A 16,650-nucleotide genomic window follows, 5' to 3' on the forward strand; every position below is an offset into this window, starting at 1 on the left:
ATAGGTCTGTAATTCTATTGAACTACTAAAGCCAATCACTACATGTATCACCCATTTAACCATTTTTGTCTCTAGACAAATTGCAGCAGCTACTTCTGTACATAGAGTCATAGCTCCAATCCCCGCTGGTTCTCTACCTACCTTGGCAAAAAATCCCTAGCCCAATCCCAGCTGCCCTTGCATCGCCTCACATAGCTCTAGAAACCCATCACATCGCGATGTGTAGCTGCAGTAGCAGCAGCCTCGCGGCTGCTTGCCCCATCGCGGCGTTAGGGCGTCCTCCTTGCTCTGCCTGCTCCTCCCCAGCCTCCCCCTCTAGCCTCTACAGATGTCGTGGCATGGCAGCCACATCATAGGCATCTTTCCATCCTCCCCACTCCCTCTGTCCGTGGCCCCGGCCCTCTCAATGGCAAGGCACTCGCCTCGGCTCCCCTCTCCTTCACTGCTCCAAAGAAGTGTAGAGGGAGAAGAGATTCTCGTTTTGGTCCTTACATGGAATCGGACGCCCGACGTACCATCTCCAACCCTTACCTAGTCGCCGCTGGTGTATCCACGGGGCGGGGCGCATCAAGTGAGACCCTGAAAATTCAAAACTAAAAGCAGAGCATTTCATCCTGCTGTGAAGCCCCCAAACCAGCTCCTACATCAGGTCATCAGCACTATGTCATTGTGGAGCTGCAGCCGCACATCTCCAGAACTGCAAACCCTCGGCCAAACTCCTCCCCTCATTTCCAGCAAGTCGCATCAAACCCTAGACGGTGGCAGTACATTTGGGGAATTTCATGAACCTACGGGGAGCGCATCCCGAATTCCAGACCCATCCATCCAACTCCCAGGACCTGATCAAACCCGGGTCGAAATGATCCTCGAAAATAAATAAATTCGCCCAAAACCGCTCATAAACCCCAATCCTGCGAGCCCCAGAACACCCGAGATTCCCCAAATCAAACCTACGCGTCCACCACAATTCCCCGGATTGTAGGAACATTGCGTATCCAGGGAATAAACGCGTCAAATGTACGAAACCACCATAAACGAAGTCGAGGTCGAGCCGTGCGTGGGTGGAAGGATACCTTGAGCTCCGTGACCAGGGTGGCGCCGCCTTAGCAGACGCCCACGATGGTGGTGCCCATCTGGTGCTCCACGTTAGTGGGCGCGTCAGCGCAGGAGGCGCCCATGAGACGTCCCCCCTCTCCTTGTGCAGCCCCGTCGCGAATCTGTGGAGAATATGCATCGAGACGAGAGAAGGGGAAGGGGAGAGCGTGGCGCGGGGTGGTTCGAGACTGGCACCACCGGCGACGACATGGAGATGGGCGGGTAGGATAGGTGGAGCGGCGGCGGCGGCGGCTGATAGTTGGGGATGAGATAAGATGGGATAAGGATATTTAGGGTTAGGCTTGTATGGACTGTATTTAAATGGGCTGGTTAAAAAATTTCACCCCCGCGTTGGAGACTTAAAAAATTTCTCTGCGCGCCATCGCACGCGCTCTCTCTCAGTTTTGGTTTGCCGAGTTGATTGATCCGTGACAAATTTCATGACAGTCCCTCGATGTCTGTCATAAAGGGTCTGGCATTCTGAGGCCCATTAGCATTTGGGTAATCATGTGACGGTTTCCATGACAGATTACGAGAACGTCATCAGAAATCCGTCACGGATTAACACTTTTCTTGTAGTGACATAAGCCTTCTGCGCAGCAATGAGGACTATCCTCGGTTATACAGACTCAGTCTGCAAAGTTGCTACTCTCATCTTTCAACTAAACTTTCTCTAGGAACATATAAAAAACAGTAGAGCTATAGCGCAAGCTACATCATAATTCGCAAAGACCTTTTGACTATGTTCATGATAATTAGAGTTTATCTAATCAAATTACTTAATAAACTCCCACTCAAAAAGTTCATCCCTCTAGTCATTTGAGTGGTACATGATCCAAATCCACTAACTCAAGTCCGATCATCACGTGAGTTGAGTATAGCTTCAGTGGTAAGCATCTCTATGCTAATCATATCAACTATACGATTCATGCTCGACCTTTCGGTCTCTTGTGTTCCGAGGCCATGTCTGCACATGCTAGGCTCGTGAATTTTAACCTGAGTGTTCCGCGTGTGCAACTTTTTTGCACCCGTTGTATGTGAATGTTGAGTCTATCACACCCGATCATCACGTGGTGTCTCAAAACGACGAACTGTCGCAACGGTGCACAGTCGGGGAGAACACAATTTCATCTTGAAATTTAAGTGAGAGATCACCTTATAATGCTACCGTCATTCTAAGCAAAATAAGATGCATAAAAGGATTAACATCACATGCAATTCATATGTGACATGATATGGCCATCATCTTGTGCTTCTTGATCTCCATCACCAAAGCACCGGCATGATCTTCTTGTCACCAGCGCCACACCATGATCTCCATCACCATGATAAACATCATCGTGCCGCCATTGAGGTTGTCGTGCCAATAGGACTAGCATCCTTGCCAGGTTTTGTAGCTTTTTGACGTTGTAAGGATTTTCGTAGTCTGGTCGGCGTGGAAAGCGGGTATCAGCACCTGCAATCAGCCCCCTGCGATTGTGCTTTCATAGCTGTCGTGGAGACTAGGAAGGATAGAGCAGCCGAGGATGGCCATGTAGCAAGGCCAAAGACGGCGGCGCGGGGCCGGACTTAGAGGTGCACAACATGCGGAGGCATGGCACCAACTGGTGCAGAGCCCAAGCAGGGCGAAGCAGGCAGGAGCAGACCAACATTGGATTGCACACGGACGCTGAGAGAAGGCGGAGACGGCGCAAGACCAAAGGTCGAACAGGTGGTGGGCACCATCGACACCGCGCCTTGTGTCGAACAGCCTACGGGCAGCACCAGGGACGGATCGAGGAACTTCATATGAGGGGGGCCAAAGATACATGTATGATTACTGGAGGGGGCATACATTAAAATTTAGACTTTAACTATGCAAATCCACACAATATATAGGGCATCACCACCCTAGCCGATGACAGGAGAGGACTTGGAGTTGGAGATGGTGGTTGGGAAGGAGGACGAGCCATGGAGAGGGCCGGACTGGCCCACATGGACGGCCAGTCGGAGAGAGGGCTAGGGCGGCCATTGGTAGGTTGGCCACCGATCACCGCTGTGGGGGAGGAGGGGGAGAATAGGGCGTCATGCTGCAGGTGGTGGGATCAGGTTAAAGTTTTCCATTTTTTGAGGGGTAAATGCTTTTATTTATTGATCAATCATAAGGGTTACATGAATAAGTCTAGTATCAAAGGGTTATAAGGATTTTCTAGGGCTTTCGCGTCGATAAATCATATAATACTTATGTTTTTTTTCTGTGCCTGGTTTTTTTTGCGCTCGAGGGTGGACTGTCATGCAAGCGTGTCATTGGGCTGTGTAAATAAGCCCACCCGTTGGGTCGAGCAATGTCCCATTGCATGCGCCCAAGCAAGCCTACATTGCATGCGGTTGCATGCATGCGTCCGCTTCAGCCTACGTTGCACGCATGCGCATATGCGAGGGAGCGCGCGCCCCAGAGCCATCCCCGCTTGGCCTAACCGATGGCACATAGTGCAACACTTGAATGGCGCATTTTGATTCACACTACAGTTTCCCACGCGTGTACACTCACGCTACAGTTTCCCATGCGTGTACACTCACACTACAGTTTCCCACGGGTGTACACTCCCGCGGTGGGTTGAAAAACTTGTACACATTTGACCCATCACTATCATGGTGGATATTTAAGCCACCTGTCATGTTCCTCTTCGTCACACACCCTTCATCCATCTCCCATACTCTCCCACTTGCATTTTGCGGCTGCCCTTTTTCTTCTTCACCACAAACAGAACCAAGAACCATCCCGCCGCAGCCATGCAGTACACTGGGCCAACCTACCGCTTCCCACCATCGTGTCAGAGATGCTCTTCCCCGTCCGGTTGTACGTCGAGAGCACCCTCCATGTGTGGGAGATTTCAAGGTGGAGGGGCGCAAGGGAGTTCATCGACTTCTTCCTTGGGGCCAGCTATGGGTACCTCCCCCAGGGATCTCCAAGGATGTACCGAGTCCAGGAGGCCATTCACAACGGGGTTGTGGTTGCTATCCTTGCCCACTTCACCAACCCCTTGGACGCGTTCTACCTCCTCGGCCGTGTGTTCTGGTGTGGCTCCGAGTTCATAGCTTTCACCACCCATAACATCTTCATGGACTACGACAACATCTTCCCCAGCACAGAGCGCATGCACACTCTGCCATACCCCATCAACAACACCGCAGAGGAGCATTGAAGGGCGCCCGAAGGAGGAGCGAGGAGGAGCCTGGTGGAGAAGTGGCGGCCATCTATCTTTTTAATCTAAATCTATCTATATATATTTGTCTTGGTGTTATTTAAGTTGTATGCTTTGGGCTTTGGTTGGCACGAATTATCTATATTTATTATACAAAGTTTTACAGTGGTTGGGCGTTTTTGGAACCGTTTTAGTCTATGGCATTTTAGTCATAGGAAAAAATTGTCTCAAAAAAAAGTCATAGCAAAAAAAATCACGTGCCGCCCCTCCATCCAATGCAGAACCATGAAAACCATGAACCTTCCACCTACTTGCTTAAATTTCAAAATTTTCAGGGGTTTTAGGTGTCAAACAATGGAAGTGTGCCATGTGCTATTTAAATTATTTTCTGTATTCCAAGTTTCAAAATTTTCATGGGTACTAGGTGTGAAACAAATGAAGTGTGTCAAGTTTTTACATTTATTTTGAATTTTCAGTGCTTTATCTCTCTTTCGGTTGAGAAAAACAAATTCCATATAATCCAATAACGTACAATATGTAGTCCACTGCCACGGTTGTAGTTATTATTAGTCAAAAGGAAAATATCAACAAAAGAAAGAAAACTTAAATGGCATTGACGCTCAAAGCCAGTTTGGCGGCCCAATCATGAAGCACCGCCGCCTCGTCCAATGCTAAACAGCCGCCGCACGTTCCTCTCTCACTTTCCTATTAGAAAACCACCCCCTCCTCCTTCCTCTTCTCCGTTCTAGAAGACCCTCGCTCCTTCTGTGTTGCGCTCCTTCCTCTCCTCCGGCCATTCCAGAAAATCCTCGCTCCTTCCTCTTCTCCAGATCCACCGTCTCTCATCTCCTCGTCCAAAGCCACCACCTCTCCTCTTCTCACCCCCCCCGCTAGAAGCATATCCATGGCGCCGCTCCGCGATAGAATCACGACCATCGCCGGCGGCGACCAGGAGAAGATAGCCAGGTTGACAGAGATCCTTTCCTGGTTTGACAGCGACTGGGAGGTGTCGGCATCGATGAAGGAAATGGCCAAGTATCTCAGAGAAAGCGAGAGGGATGAGATCTATTCCCGAGATGGAGTCCAGCGGGACTCCATCCAGTCCATCGAGTTTCTCCTCTGGGCGATGGAGCAGACGGACTCGGAGGACCGGATGGTCAGGCGCAGGTGGTGGGCGTACAGATCCAGGATCGAGCATCCAGAGGATGACCCCACCATCACATACGCGGTGCCGTTCATGAGGGTGTCGTTCCAGGTGGTGCCACCGTAGTGGACGCACGTCATACGCAACAGGAGGTCGTTCCTGCGCGCGACAACGCTTCGCCGTTCTCCACGGTTCCCTCGGCGATCTCTTCGTCTCAACGGCGTCGATGGCGTTTAGGGTAAGCTTCGAATTCAGGTTGCAGTGCAGTTTAACCTTTTATTTCGGTGAAACTTAGCCTTTTCAGTGCTAGTAATTTATCCATGGAACACATCATTTAACCTGTACATTAAATCATAACATGAATTAAATGAAGTTTGATCAATTTTCTGTGGGCTAGCTCCATGATGTTTGAAACTTAGAAATTGAGTGATGTTTGATAAGTCCAGGGTGGTTGATCCCTCTCTTCCATGTTTTGAGTTGAGCATTATAATTGTACTGGTCATATGAACCCCTATTTTCAATTACTTCCTAAATTGCAACAGTAATTTTGCATGTTGCCAAATTCATATTAATTCAACATTTAGTTTTCTCAACTTGGTATTCAAATTGGAATGTGTGTGTCTCCTTGTGACAGATTACCATATTGTGAGATTTCAAACACACTCAGATGCACACTATCAAATGAACACATCATTTAACCGTACATTATATCAGTAGGAGCATTATACGAAGTTTGATCTGTTTTCTGTGGGTTAGATGATGCTTGCATTCATCATACTTTATGAAATTGTGTATCCAAATCCATTCTCCTTTTTATGATAGTAGTTTTTCTACACCCATCTCGATGCACCTAGGGTGATTTGCACCCACCTTCCGTGCACCCACCCAATAAAACATTTCAAAACATTCTCCTGTATATGTATTTGTGAAACTATCTATCCAAATGCCATTCTATATATGTACTTTGACTTGCTCCTACCTAAGATTCGGGCCTCGGCATCTTCCATTTCGCGGCAGGAGCCTGATGTCTAAATCTCGGGGTGGCTGAGGGCTTGGCTGCTAAACTCTCGGAGTTTATTGCTTGTTCAGCCTGCGTGTCGTGGGTAAGGCCAACGTGCCATGTATCCCACTATTTGCTTCTCGTTTGGCCTTGGGATGCTGTTGAAACTCGTGGTTTTATGCCTACCTTCGCTATGTGTAGATATTAAGTTATGTATTTGATGATCCGAACTAGTTATGTATGTAAATTATATATGTCATGACAATCACTTTTATTTATTTCTTGATGGGCCACATTAAGATACCATATAGATGAATTGAATGACAAACAATACACAAGAATGATGGAGGGTGCAATGGAAATAGTATAGTTACAAAGTGGTGACACATGCAACATGATCCATGCTTTTAGGTCTTCACCCTCCTCAATATATTAGCCAACATAGCAGGTTTTTCCTTAAGCCACCTCTTTCTGTAAGCTGCAATTGCTTGGGTTTTTGAATGTCAGTTCCCTTTCGTGCAGATCGGGCATTTTTAGTGCCCGCTACGTGAGTACACAATCTTTGCAGCCATGAGCCACTTGTACATTTTCTTAAAAAAGTTTCCCTCAGGTGTAGGTAGCGTTTCCATTGTTCTGAATATGCAATGAGCTATTAGAAGAACAAACAATCTCATTTCAGCGAATTCAATATTATATCAAAGCCAACCATAAAATGGGTTGTTTTTTCTTTTGCAAACATTGTACGAGAATACAAATGATCTATTCAACTCATTTTGCAAACCCTAGTACCGATAAGCGTACGATATGAATTTGGCAGCATGCAAAATTATGATGAATAACAAGAATTTACACATATAGCAAGCACGTTTTGCAGAATCATCGGTGCTTTCTCTCGGGTCAAAGGAGAATAATCCAAATGCGCATGCTAGGTCCTGGCCTTTCTTGGGTCCCGCATGCCATATTCGGGACATTTGCCGCATTTCTAGTGTAGTATCATCGGGAATTCACGATCTATGCCGCGGCCACATGAAATCATAGCAGGGAATGGGGTAATAATCACATGCTAAGCTCTTTGGTCCATATATATGGGCCATGTGCCACCAAAGAGAAGGGACGCCTCGGAGCCATTGTACATTGAGAGGAAACAAGTCAAGTCTAGCCTACGAATGGTGTGCGGGGCCATGCCCCTTCATCTGGTTTAGAAATCTGTGCCGCAACACGTGGACCCTAGCTACCAAGGCACGTCATGTGCATCGCACACCAACTAGACCAATACAAGAAATATGTCAACTAACGACCTTCTCTCAGTGACACTCGTAGAATTGGTCATAAATGTACGACCATTTGAGACTAATTGGTCGTAAGCTGTCCGGAGGGGTCCTAACCTCAAAAACTAACGACCTTTTTCATCAGAAAGGTCGTAACTTCCTTACTGGAAAAGGTCGTAAAGCGGATAGCCCTGTTTCGCTGCCTAATTTGTAGCTAATTACGACCAATATAGATGGTCATGGCTATGACTAGGTGCCACATCATCAGTTTTGCCAACGTGTCATGTCCATGTGTTATTTTTTACCTAGTTTGTGAAGCAACCTACTATTCTGTCATTCCAAAAATTCTCGAAAATTCTAATAAATACTTTGGATCATATATTCCTCAAATATGTGAAAACCCTTCCTTCCATAGTTCGAAAATAATTCAGCAATATTCATTTTCCTATTCTGTTCAGAATAGCACTTTGTGAAGAAAGTGTTATTTCTATTTCTTTGATGACCCTCACATTTTTTGGGCACTCTTTCCTATCCAAATCATTACCTCATGAAAACTTTCGTAACCATTTGCCTAGTAAATCTTTCTCAGCAAATTTCCAAAGTTTGTGTTCAGCTAATAGCTTTGTGAAGGAAGTACTAGATAGGAATATCCTGATGAGTTGAATTTTTTCCACATCTTCTATGTGCCCAAAACATAGCTCTCCACAAAATGTTGGCCCCATCTAACAATCCATGTGAGCTCATCATCCAATCTTTCTTTCTGGTAATATTTTTAGTTTGTGAAGCAACTACATTTTATATTGCTTTATAGTTGATGAAAATTTACCATTTAATAAAACTGGCCATATAACCTCACTCCACCAAGTTTTAGCTCATTTAATTCAGCCAGTTTCCCTCAATATTTTTCCCAATATTCTGTTCAGTAGAGAGCATTGTGAAGGAAGTACAATTTTTGTTTATCCAAATTTTATGAATTTTTTACAGTGCCTTAATGTGCCCAAATTATCATCCTCCTCCAAATTTCAGCTCAATCCAATCATCTATGTGAGCCGAGTTTCAATTACCATTTTGTCTCCAGATTGACACATTGTGAAGGAAGTGTCACTTTGGCATGTCCAAATGGTATATTTTTTTACAGTGCCTTCATATGCCCTAATTAACATCATACACCAAATTTCAGCTCAATCCATTGATTCATTTGGTCCCAGCTTCAACATACATATTTCTGCATAGTGTGGTACTTTGCAAAGAAAGTGTCACCTAGGTTCATCCATTTGAGCTAAAATTTTGGCAAGAGAGTCTCCTTATTAGATTATCATCCTCAGCCAAAATTTAGGCCCATTGTCTATGTGCATTACCCGCACCGCTAATCAAACACTTGGCTGCTAATTCATGTTTGAGCTTAGTTCGGTCTCCTCGTGAGATTCTTCTATTGTATTCTTCTTCCTGACACCTACGAGGGAGTGTTGAACCCACCAGACATGCCTATTCCATCCAGAATGCGTGGCAATGCAACGGTAACGCCGTGACCACGCGGCTCGCATGCAAGTTCACGCGCTGTGGAGTTGCGGCCCTCGACCATCATCCAAACCTCGGCGTCAAGCCACCACACCATGTAATTCTTATTAAATAAATACTTATGTACCTATAAATGATTTTCGGGAACAATAAAGACAAAATTATAATGAAGTGCAGTTCAAATTTGACCCGCTTCCTACTGAATCGACGACAATTTGTATTTTTCACTAATGGTGGATAAAAGCTTTTAACGCCCAACCATTTTGTTAATTGTACATTAAATATGGCCTAGTATTTTATAAAAATGATTTCGTACAATTTTGAAACAAATATATGGTAGGTCCTTCACAAAAAAACTCATTTCGGGCACTTGAAAAATGGAAAATGAATTTTTCATACAAGGAAAATGAAAACTGACTAAATCAACATTGTTTGCCATTCCAATATGCACCCTTGTGCATAATATTAGATCGTTTGAACAAACTATGCCGTGAATGTGGCCATAAGATTGATCATTTGTCTTGAAAGCCATGAATCTTCACACACGATAGCCCATTTCTGAGAACACTTGTAAAAATAATCATTGTATTACAAGTTTATTATTTCTCCTTGTAACTTGGTCACGTATTATGACAGAACGTAAAGGTTTTGCATTTTTTTGATTTTTTTAATTTGTTATGCCCGTTTCAAAATGCGGTCAGAACGTCGGGCATGACCGTTCATAGCTAGGGGTTGAATCTTGCCAAAATTTTGTTGGATCTCTGATTAAATAGATACTTATTTACCTAAAAATAATTTTAGGAAAAAATCATGAGAAAACTATGAGGCACCTCTAGTTCAAATTTGACCCGCTTCCAACTAAATCGGCAGAAATTTGTCTTTTTCACGAGAAGCGTATAAAAGCTTTTAACATCCAAGTATTTTATCAATTCTACATTGAATATGGTATAGTATTTTAGAAAAATGGTTTGATCCAATTTTGCAACAAATATATGGCAGGTCCTTCACAAAAAAAACTCATTTTGGGCACTCAAGAAATGGAAAAATGATTTTTCCGTCCAAACAAAATGAAAACTTTCTTAGGCAACATTGTTTGCCATTCCAATATGCACCCTTGTGCATAATATTATATCATTTTAACAAACTATGTCATGAATGTGGCCATAAGATTGATCATTTGGCTTGAAAGCCATGAATCTTCACACATGATATCCCATTTTTAAGAATACTTTTTAAAAATAATTGTCATATTACAAGTTTATTATTTTTCCTGTTAATTTTGTCACATATAATGACACAATGCAAAGGGTTTTCATTTTTTCGATGTTTTTTGAATTTTTCATGGCCATTTCAAAATGCGGTCAAAACGACGGGTATGACTGTTCCTACCTAGTGGTTGAATCTTGGAAAACTTTTGGTGTTTCTCTAATTAAATAGATATTTGTGTACCTAAAAAAGATTATTGGGGGAAAATAAAGAGCAAACTATGAGGTAGATGTAGTTCAAATTTGATCCGCTTCCAACTTATTCGACGAAAATTTGTCTTTTTCACGAGAGATGGATCAAAGCTTTTGACCACCAACCATTTGATGAATTATACATTAAATGTGACCTAGTATTTTAGAAAATTGGTTTGGTCCAATTTTGCAACAAAAATATGGCATGACATTCATGAAAGAACTCATTTTGGCCACTCGAGAAATCGAAAATGAATTTTTCATCCAAAGAAAATGAAAATTTTCTCACGCAACATTGTTTAAAATTCCAAAATATACCCTTGTGCAGAATATGTGATCATTTTTTGAATTATTCATGTGAAAAAGTAGAAGAAAAAAAATACAATTATATATGCTCTATTCTTATTGGTGCAATTCGTTGTCACACGGATCGATGACATGGCGTCCATCCATCCATCCATCTCTTCATCCCACGTCCGTCCATCCATCCATCCATCCACCCGCAGCCACCTACCCAAACCCTAACCTCCCATCGCTTTCCTACCATTCCCCCCTGCCCGCCGCCGCCCCCTTCTCTCATCTCTTCTCCTTCCGAGGTGAGCCCCCGACCACCCCATCCAGCCGCCGCCGACCACCTCCTCTACTCCAAACGTAGCTCCCCCGTCTCCTCTTAGAAACACACAGTTCAAATCCCTGTTCCCAAGTCCCAATCCAACCCGCATGCGCGCAAAACCCTAGGCCCCACCCCCTTCTGTCGACGCCGCCGGCCCGCCCTCGCCCCCGCCTGCCCAGATCGTGCGGGGTGCCCCGCCACCGCCGCCGCAGCCGCCAGCCCAAAACCCTAGCTCACTCCCTCCCTCGCCCGCTCGGATCCGCCATGGCCGAGAGGAAGCTAGATCGATTCGCGGCTTGTCAGACCCTAACCGCTCGAGCTAGCTCTCTCTCTCTCTCGCTTTTGATCAGAGGTAGACGAAGGAGTTTGTGCTGCGTGCAACATGCAGCTTTTCTGTTTCTATTCCTCCACTTAAGCAACGAATACAAAGCTAACTGAAAAACCAAAAACGGGGGAAGGAGCAGGTCGTGAGCGTCACCATCCCAACGCTCCCCACGCTTCGCCCGTGATGCGCTCATGACCATCTCATTCGTGCCATCCCACGATCAGGTCAAGGCCGCAGCTATAGGAAGAACTATCCTAGTCTACGCCCGAGTCGCAGCTCAGGTTATTTGAAAGAAATGAGAAAGATACGGTGGCGCCTTCCTCTCTGACAAAACTGACGGAGAGGGAGAACACCTGTTGGTAGTTTGTCGAAGCTGAAAGACTAGCCAACATCTGCAACTGTTAGCTGACAGTCTCCCCCTAATCAGTTGTTGATGTTGATCATCCCCAGTTTCTCCCGCAGCTCTTGAAACTTCATGCGAGGCAGTGCCTTGGTCATGATGTCGGCCAGCTGCTCGCTCGTGTGGATGTGATCGACGGCGATCCTCCCATCCTGCACGCACTCCCTGATGAAATGGAAACGCGTCTCGATGTGCTTCGTCCTGTCATGGAAAACGGGTTTCTTGCAGAGCTGGATTGCCGACTTGTTGTCGATGAGAAGTGGGGTTGCACCTCCTGGATCACCGAGCAGATCTCCAAGCATTCTCCGCAACCAAACGCCTGTGCACGCTGCTGCAGTCGCCGCCATGTACTCGGCTTCGTAGGATGAAAGGGCGACCACCTTCTGCTTCTGGGACTGCCAGCTAATTGCGCTCCCCCCGAAGATGAACACCATACCTGATGTGCTCTTCCTATCATCGACATCCCCGGTGAAATCAGCATCACTGTATCCAATCAGCAGTGGATCCACTTCTCCTTTCTTGTATCTGCACCCAAGGTTCAGTGTGCCTGATATGTATCGCAGCACCTGCTTCACCACCGCCCAGTGCTCTGTCGTGGGTGCCTCCATGAACCTGTTGATAAATCCTACTACATAGGAAATATCTGGACGTGTGTGTACCAGATAGCGGAGGCTTCCCACAATGCTGCGGTAGATCTTCTTGTCCACCGGAGGGTTCGTGTTCTCCTTGCTCAGCTTCAGGCGAGGCTCCATGGGGATGTGTACTGGGTGACATCCCCCCATCCCAGCCTTCTCCACGACCTTGGCTGCATACCTCGCTTGCTTGAGCGTGATCGAGTCCTTTCCCTGATGCACCTCGATGCTGAGATAATAGCTCAGCAATCCAAGGTCACTCATGGAGAACACAGACATCATCTGCTGTTTGAACTGAGCGATGGCCTGCAGACTTGATCCAGTGATGATAAGGTCGTCGACGTACACCCCCAGCAGCAGTCGCTCCCCGCCGTCAGAACGCATGTAGACGGCGTGCTCGGAAGGGCTTCCCTGGAAGCCGACACTACAGGAATCACCTTCTTTGCCGTCTGCCATCACAGACGGCAAAGCCAAATACCCGGACGGCAAAGACAGTACCACAGACGGCAAAGATTATCACGGCCGGCAAATTTTCTGCGTCAGCCTATGACGGCATAGGACCTTCTTTGCCGTCTGCCCCCCTAAAGCGGACGGCAAAGCTCTTTGCCGTCAGCTTTCCTGAGGAGCAGTCGGCAAAGAGTTTGGGACGGCAACCGAGAGGCGTTGCCTCCGTTAGGGGTTAACGGAGCCTTTGCCGTCTGCCTCCTCGGCAATCTTTGCCGTATGCCTCCCGGTCAAGCTTTGCCGTCCGCCTTCTCCTCCCCTCCCCTCCCCCCCTCCATCTTTGTCGTCTGCCCCCTTGACTATCTTTGTCGTCTGCCTTGTCCTCCCCTCCCCCCTCCCTCCACTTTTGTCTTCTGCCCCCTCCTCTGTGCCCTCTTCTTTGCCGTCTGCCCACCCAGCAGGCAGACGGCAAAGAGACTATATGGCCAGCTGCTACTGCCCAGGTTGCACAGTTGGGCGCCACGTGGCACCTTTGCCGTCTGCTGGCAGACGGCAAGGATCCTATATTGTCCCATTTTTATTTATTTTTTCTATTTCACATCACATATACATATAATTCAGAGCACATATATCATAAGTAGATCACAACACATATATGATATACATATAAAGCTCAATCAATGCCATTTGTTCAACAACGTACATCCCATATATGAAAAGAACCAACACATACGAAGTTTCATCCATATATACATACATATAGTTGCACATATATTGTTCATCAACACATTGTTCATCAACACATACAAAGAACCAACACATTGTTCATCAACTCAAATAAAAACGGAAACTAAAGCACTCCAACGCCAGCTTCCATGCATGTAGTACATCCAATCTGCAAAATGGGAATAAGAAAGTAAGTAGAAGAAGAACAACAACATATATATGACAAATAAGCTAAATTGAAGAAGAAAGAGAAGAAGCAATAAGAGAACAAGGAGAAGAAAAACAAGAAGGAGGAGGAGGAGGAGTGGAAGGGGGAGGAGAAGGAGAAGGAGGAGGAGAAGAAGAAAAAAGAAGAGAAGAAGAAGGAGAAGAAGGAGGAGAAGAAGGAGAGAAGAAGAAGGAGAAGAAGGAGGGCTCCTTCTCCTTCTCCTTCTTCTTCTCCTCCTTCTCCTTCTTCTTCTCTTCTTCTCCTCCTCCTTCTTCTTCTTCTCCTCCTCCTCCTTATTCTTCTCCTTCTCCTTCTATTCTTCTTCTCTTCTTCTTCTTCTTCTTCCTTCTCCTTCTTTTTGAGCTAAATATTCCAATTATGTCATTTTAGAGGAAAACAAGCTAAGTATATAGTATTCACGAGCTAACCAAGGTTCTTATGCCATTTTGAGCTTATTATGGTATTTTGGAGCTAAATTGGGCTAATTATGTCATTGTTGGGTTAATTAAAGCAAGGATAATATGAAAGAGGAGAAGAAAGAGGAGGAGGAGGAGAAGAAGAAGAAATCAAGAAGAAGGAGGAGAAGGAGGAGGAGGAGAAGGATAGAAGGTCCTTGGCCTTCTCCTCCTCCTCCTCCTCCTCCTTCTCTTCTTCTTCATCTCTTCTTCTTCTTTCTTTTCATTTTGCCTATTTCTTCTCCTCTTCTCCTCTTGTTGGAGCTAAATTACCTAATTATGTCTTTTTTGAGCTAAATGGGCTAATTATGTCATTTTAGAGGAAAACAAGCTAAGTATATAATATTCATGAGCTAACCAAGGTTCTTATGCCATTTTAAGCTTATTATGGTATTTTGGAGCTAAATGGGCTAATTATGTCATTGTTGGGTTAATTAAAGCAAGGATAATATGAAAGAGGAGAAGAAAGAGGAGGAGGAGGAGAAGAAGAAGAAATCAAGAAGAAGGAGGAGGAGGAGGAGAAGGAGGAGGAGGAGAAGGATAGAAGGTCCTTGGCCTTCTCCTCCTCCTCCTCCTCCTCCTCCTCCAACTCCTCCTTCTTCTCTTCTTCTTCATCTCTTCTTCTTCTTTCTTTTCATTTTGCCTATTTCTTCTCCTCTTCTCCTCTTGTTGGAGCTAAATTACCTAATTATGTCTTTTTTGAGCTAAATGGGCTAATTATGTCATTTTAGAGAAAAACAAGCTAAGTATATAATATTCATGAGCTAACCAAGGTTCTTATGCCATTTTGAGCTTATTATGGTATTTTGGAGCTAAATGGGCTAATTATGTCATTGTTGGGTTAATTAAAGCAAGGGTAATATGAAAGAGGAGAAGAAAGAGGAGGAGGAGGAGAAGAAGAAGAAATCAAGAAGAAGGAGGAGGAGGAGGAGAAGGAGGAGGACGAGAAGGATAGAAGGTCCTGAGGAGCAGTCGGCAAAGAGTTTGGGACGGCAGCCGAGAGGCGTTGCCTCCGTTAGGGGTTAACGGAGCCTTTGCCGTCTGCCTCCTCGGCAATCTTTGCCGTCTGCCTCGCGGTGAAGCTTTGCCGTCCGCCTTCTCCTCCCCTCCCCTCCCCCCCTCCATCTTTGTCATGTGCCCCCTTGACTATCTTTGCCGTCTGCCTTGTCCTCCCCTCCCGCCTCTCTCCACTTTTGTCTTCTGCCCCCTCCTCTGTGCCCTCTTCTTTGCCGTCTGCCCACCCAGCAGGCAGACGACAAAGAGACTATATGGCCAGCTGCTACTGCCCAGGTTGAACAGCTGGGCGCCATGTGGCACCCTTGCCGTCTGCTGGCAAACGGCAAAGGCCTTTGCCATCAGCTGGCAGACGGCAAAGATCCTATATTGTCCCATTTTTATTTATTTTTTCTATTTCACATCACATATACATATAATTCAGAGCACATATATCATAAGTAGATCACAACACATATATGATATACATATAAAGCTCATCAATGCCATTTGTTCATCAATGTACATCCCATATATCAAAAGAACCAACACATACGAAGTTTCATCCATATATACATACATATAGTTGCACATATATTGTTCATCAACACATTGTTCATCAACACATACAAAGAACCAACACATTGTTCATCAACTCAAATAAAAACGGAAACTAAAGCACTCCAACGCCAGCTTCCATGCATGTAGTACATCCAATCTGCAAAATGGGAATAAGAAAGTAAGTAGAAGAAGAACAACAACATATATATGACTAATAAGCTAAATTGAAGAAGAAAGAGAAGAAGCAATAAGAGAACAAGGAGAAGAAAAACAAGAAGGAGGAGGAGGGGAACGGGAAGGAGATGGAGAAGGAGGAGGAGAAGAAGAAAAAAGAAGAGAAGAAGAAGGAGAAGAAGGAGGACAAGAAGGAGAGAAGAAGAAGGAGAAGAAGGAGGGCTCCTTCTCCTTTTCCTTCTTCTTCTCCTCCTTCTCCTTCTTCTTCTCTTCTTCTCCTCCTCCTTCTTCTTCTTCTCCTCCTCCTCCTTATTCTTCTCCTTCTCCTTTTATTCTTCTTCTCTTCTTCTTATTCTTCTTCCTTCTCCTTCTTTTTGAGCTAAATATTCCAATTATGTCATTTTAGAGGAAAACAAGCTAAGTATATAATATTCATGAGCTAACCAAGGTTC

General features: G+C 45.2%; 1 protein-coding gene across 1 annotated transcript; it reads left to right on the plus strand.

Moving 5' to 3' along the window:
• Nucleotides 1-5,184: 5,184 nt before the first annotated feature.
• On the plus strand, nt 5,185-5,550 carry LOC123413184. The gene has a single exon (XM_045106133.1). The coding sequence runs from the start codon at nt 5,185-5,187 to the stop codon at nt 5,548-5,550; it is 366 nt and encodes a 121-aa protein (XP_044962068.1).
• Nucleotides 5,551-16,650: the final 11,100 nt, after the last annotated feature.

This window comes from Hordeum vulgare, chromosome 7H (genome assembly GCF_904849725.1).
Source record: "Hordeum vulgare subsp. vulgare chromosome 7H, MorexV3_pseudomolecules_assembly, whole genome shotgun sequence".
Taxonomy (NCBI): Eukaryota; Viridiplantae; Streptophyta; class Magnoliopsida; order Poales; family Poaceae; genus Hordeum; species Hordeum vulgare.

Excerpts from the sequence above, each read along its gene's own strand:
- LOC123413184 (XM_045106133.1), top strand. The coding sequence starts at position 5,185 with ATGGCGCCGCTCCGCGATAGAATCACGACCATCGCCGGCGGCGACCAG.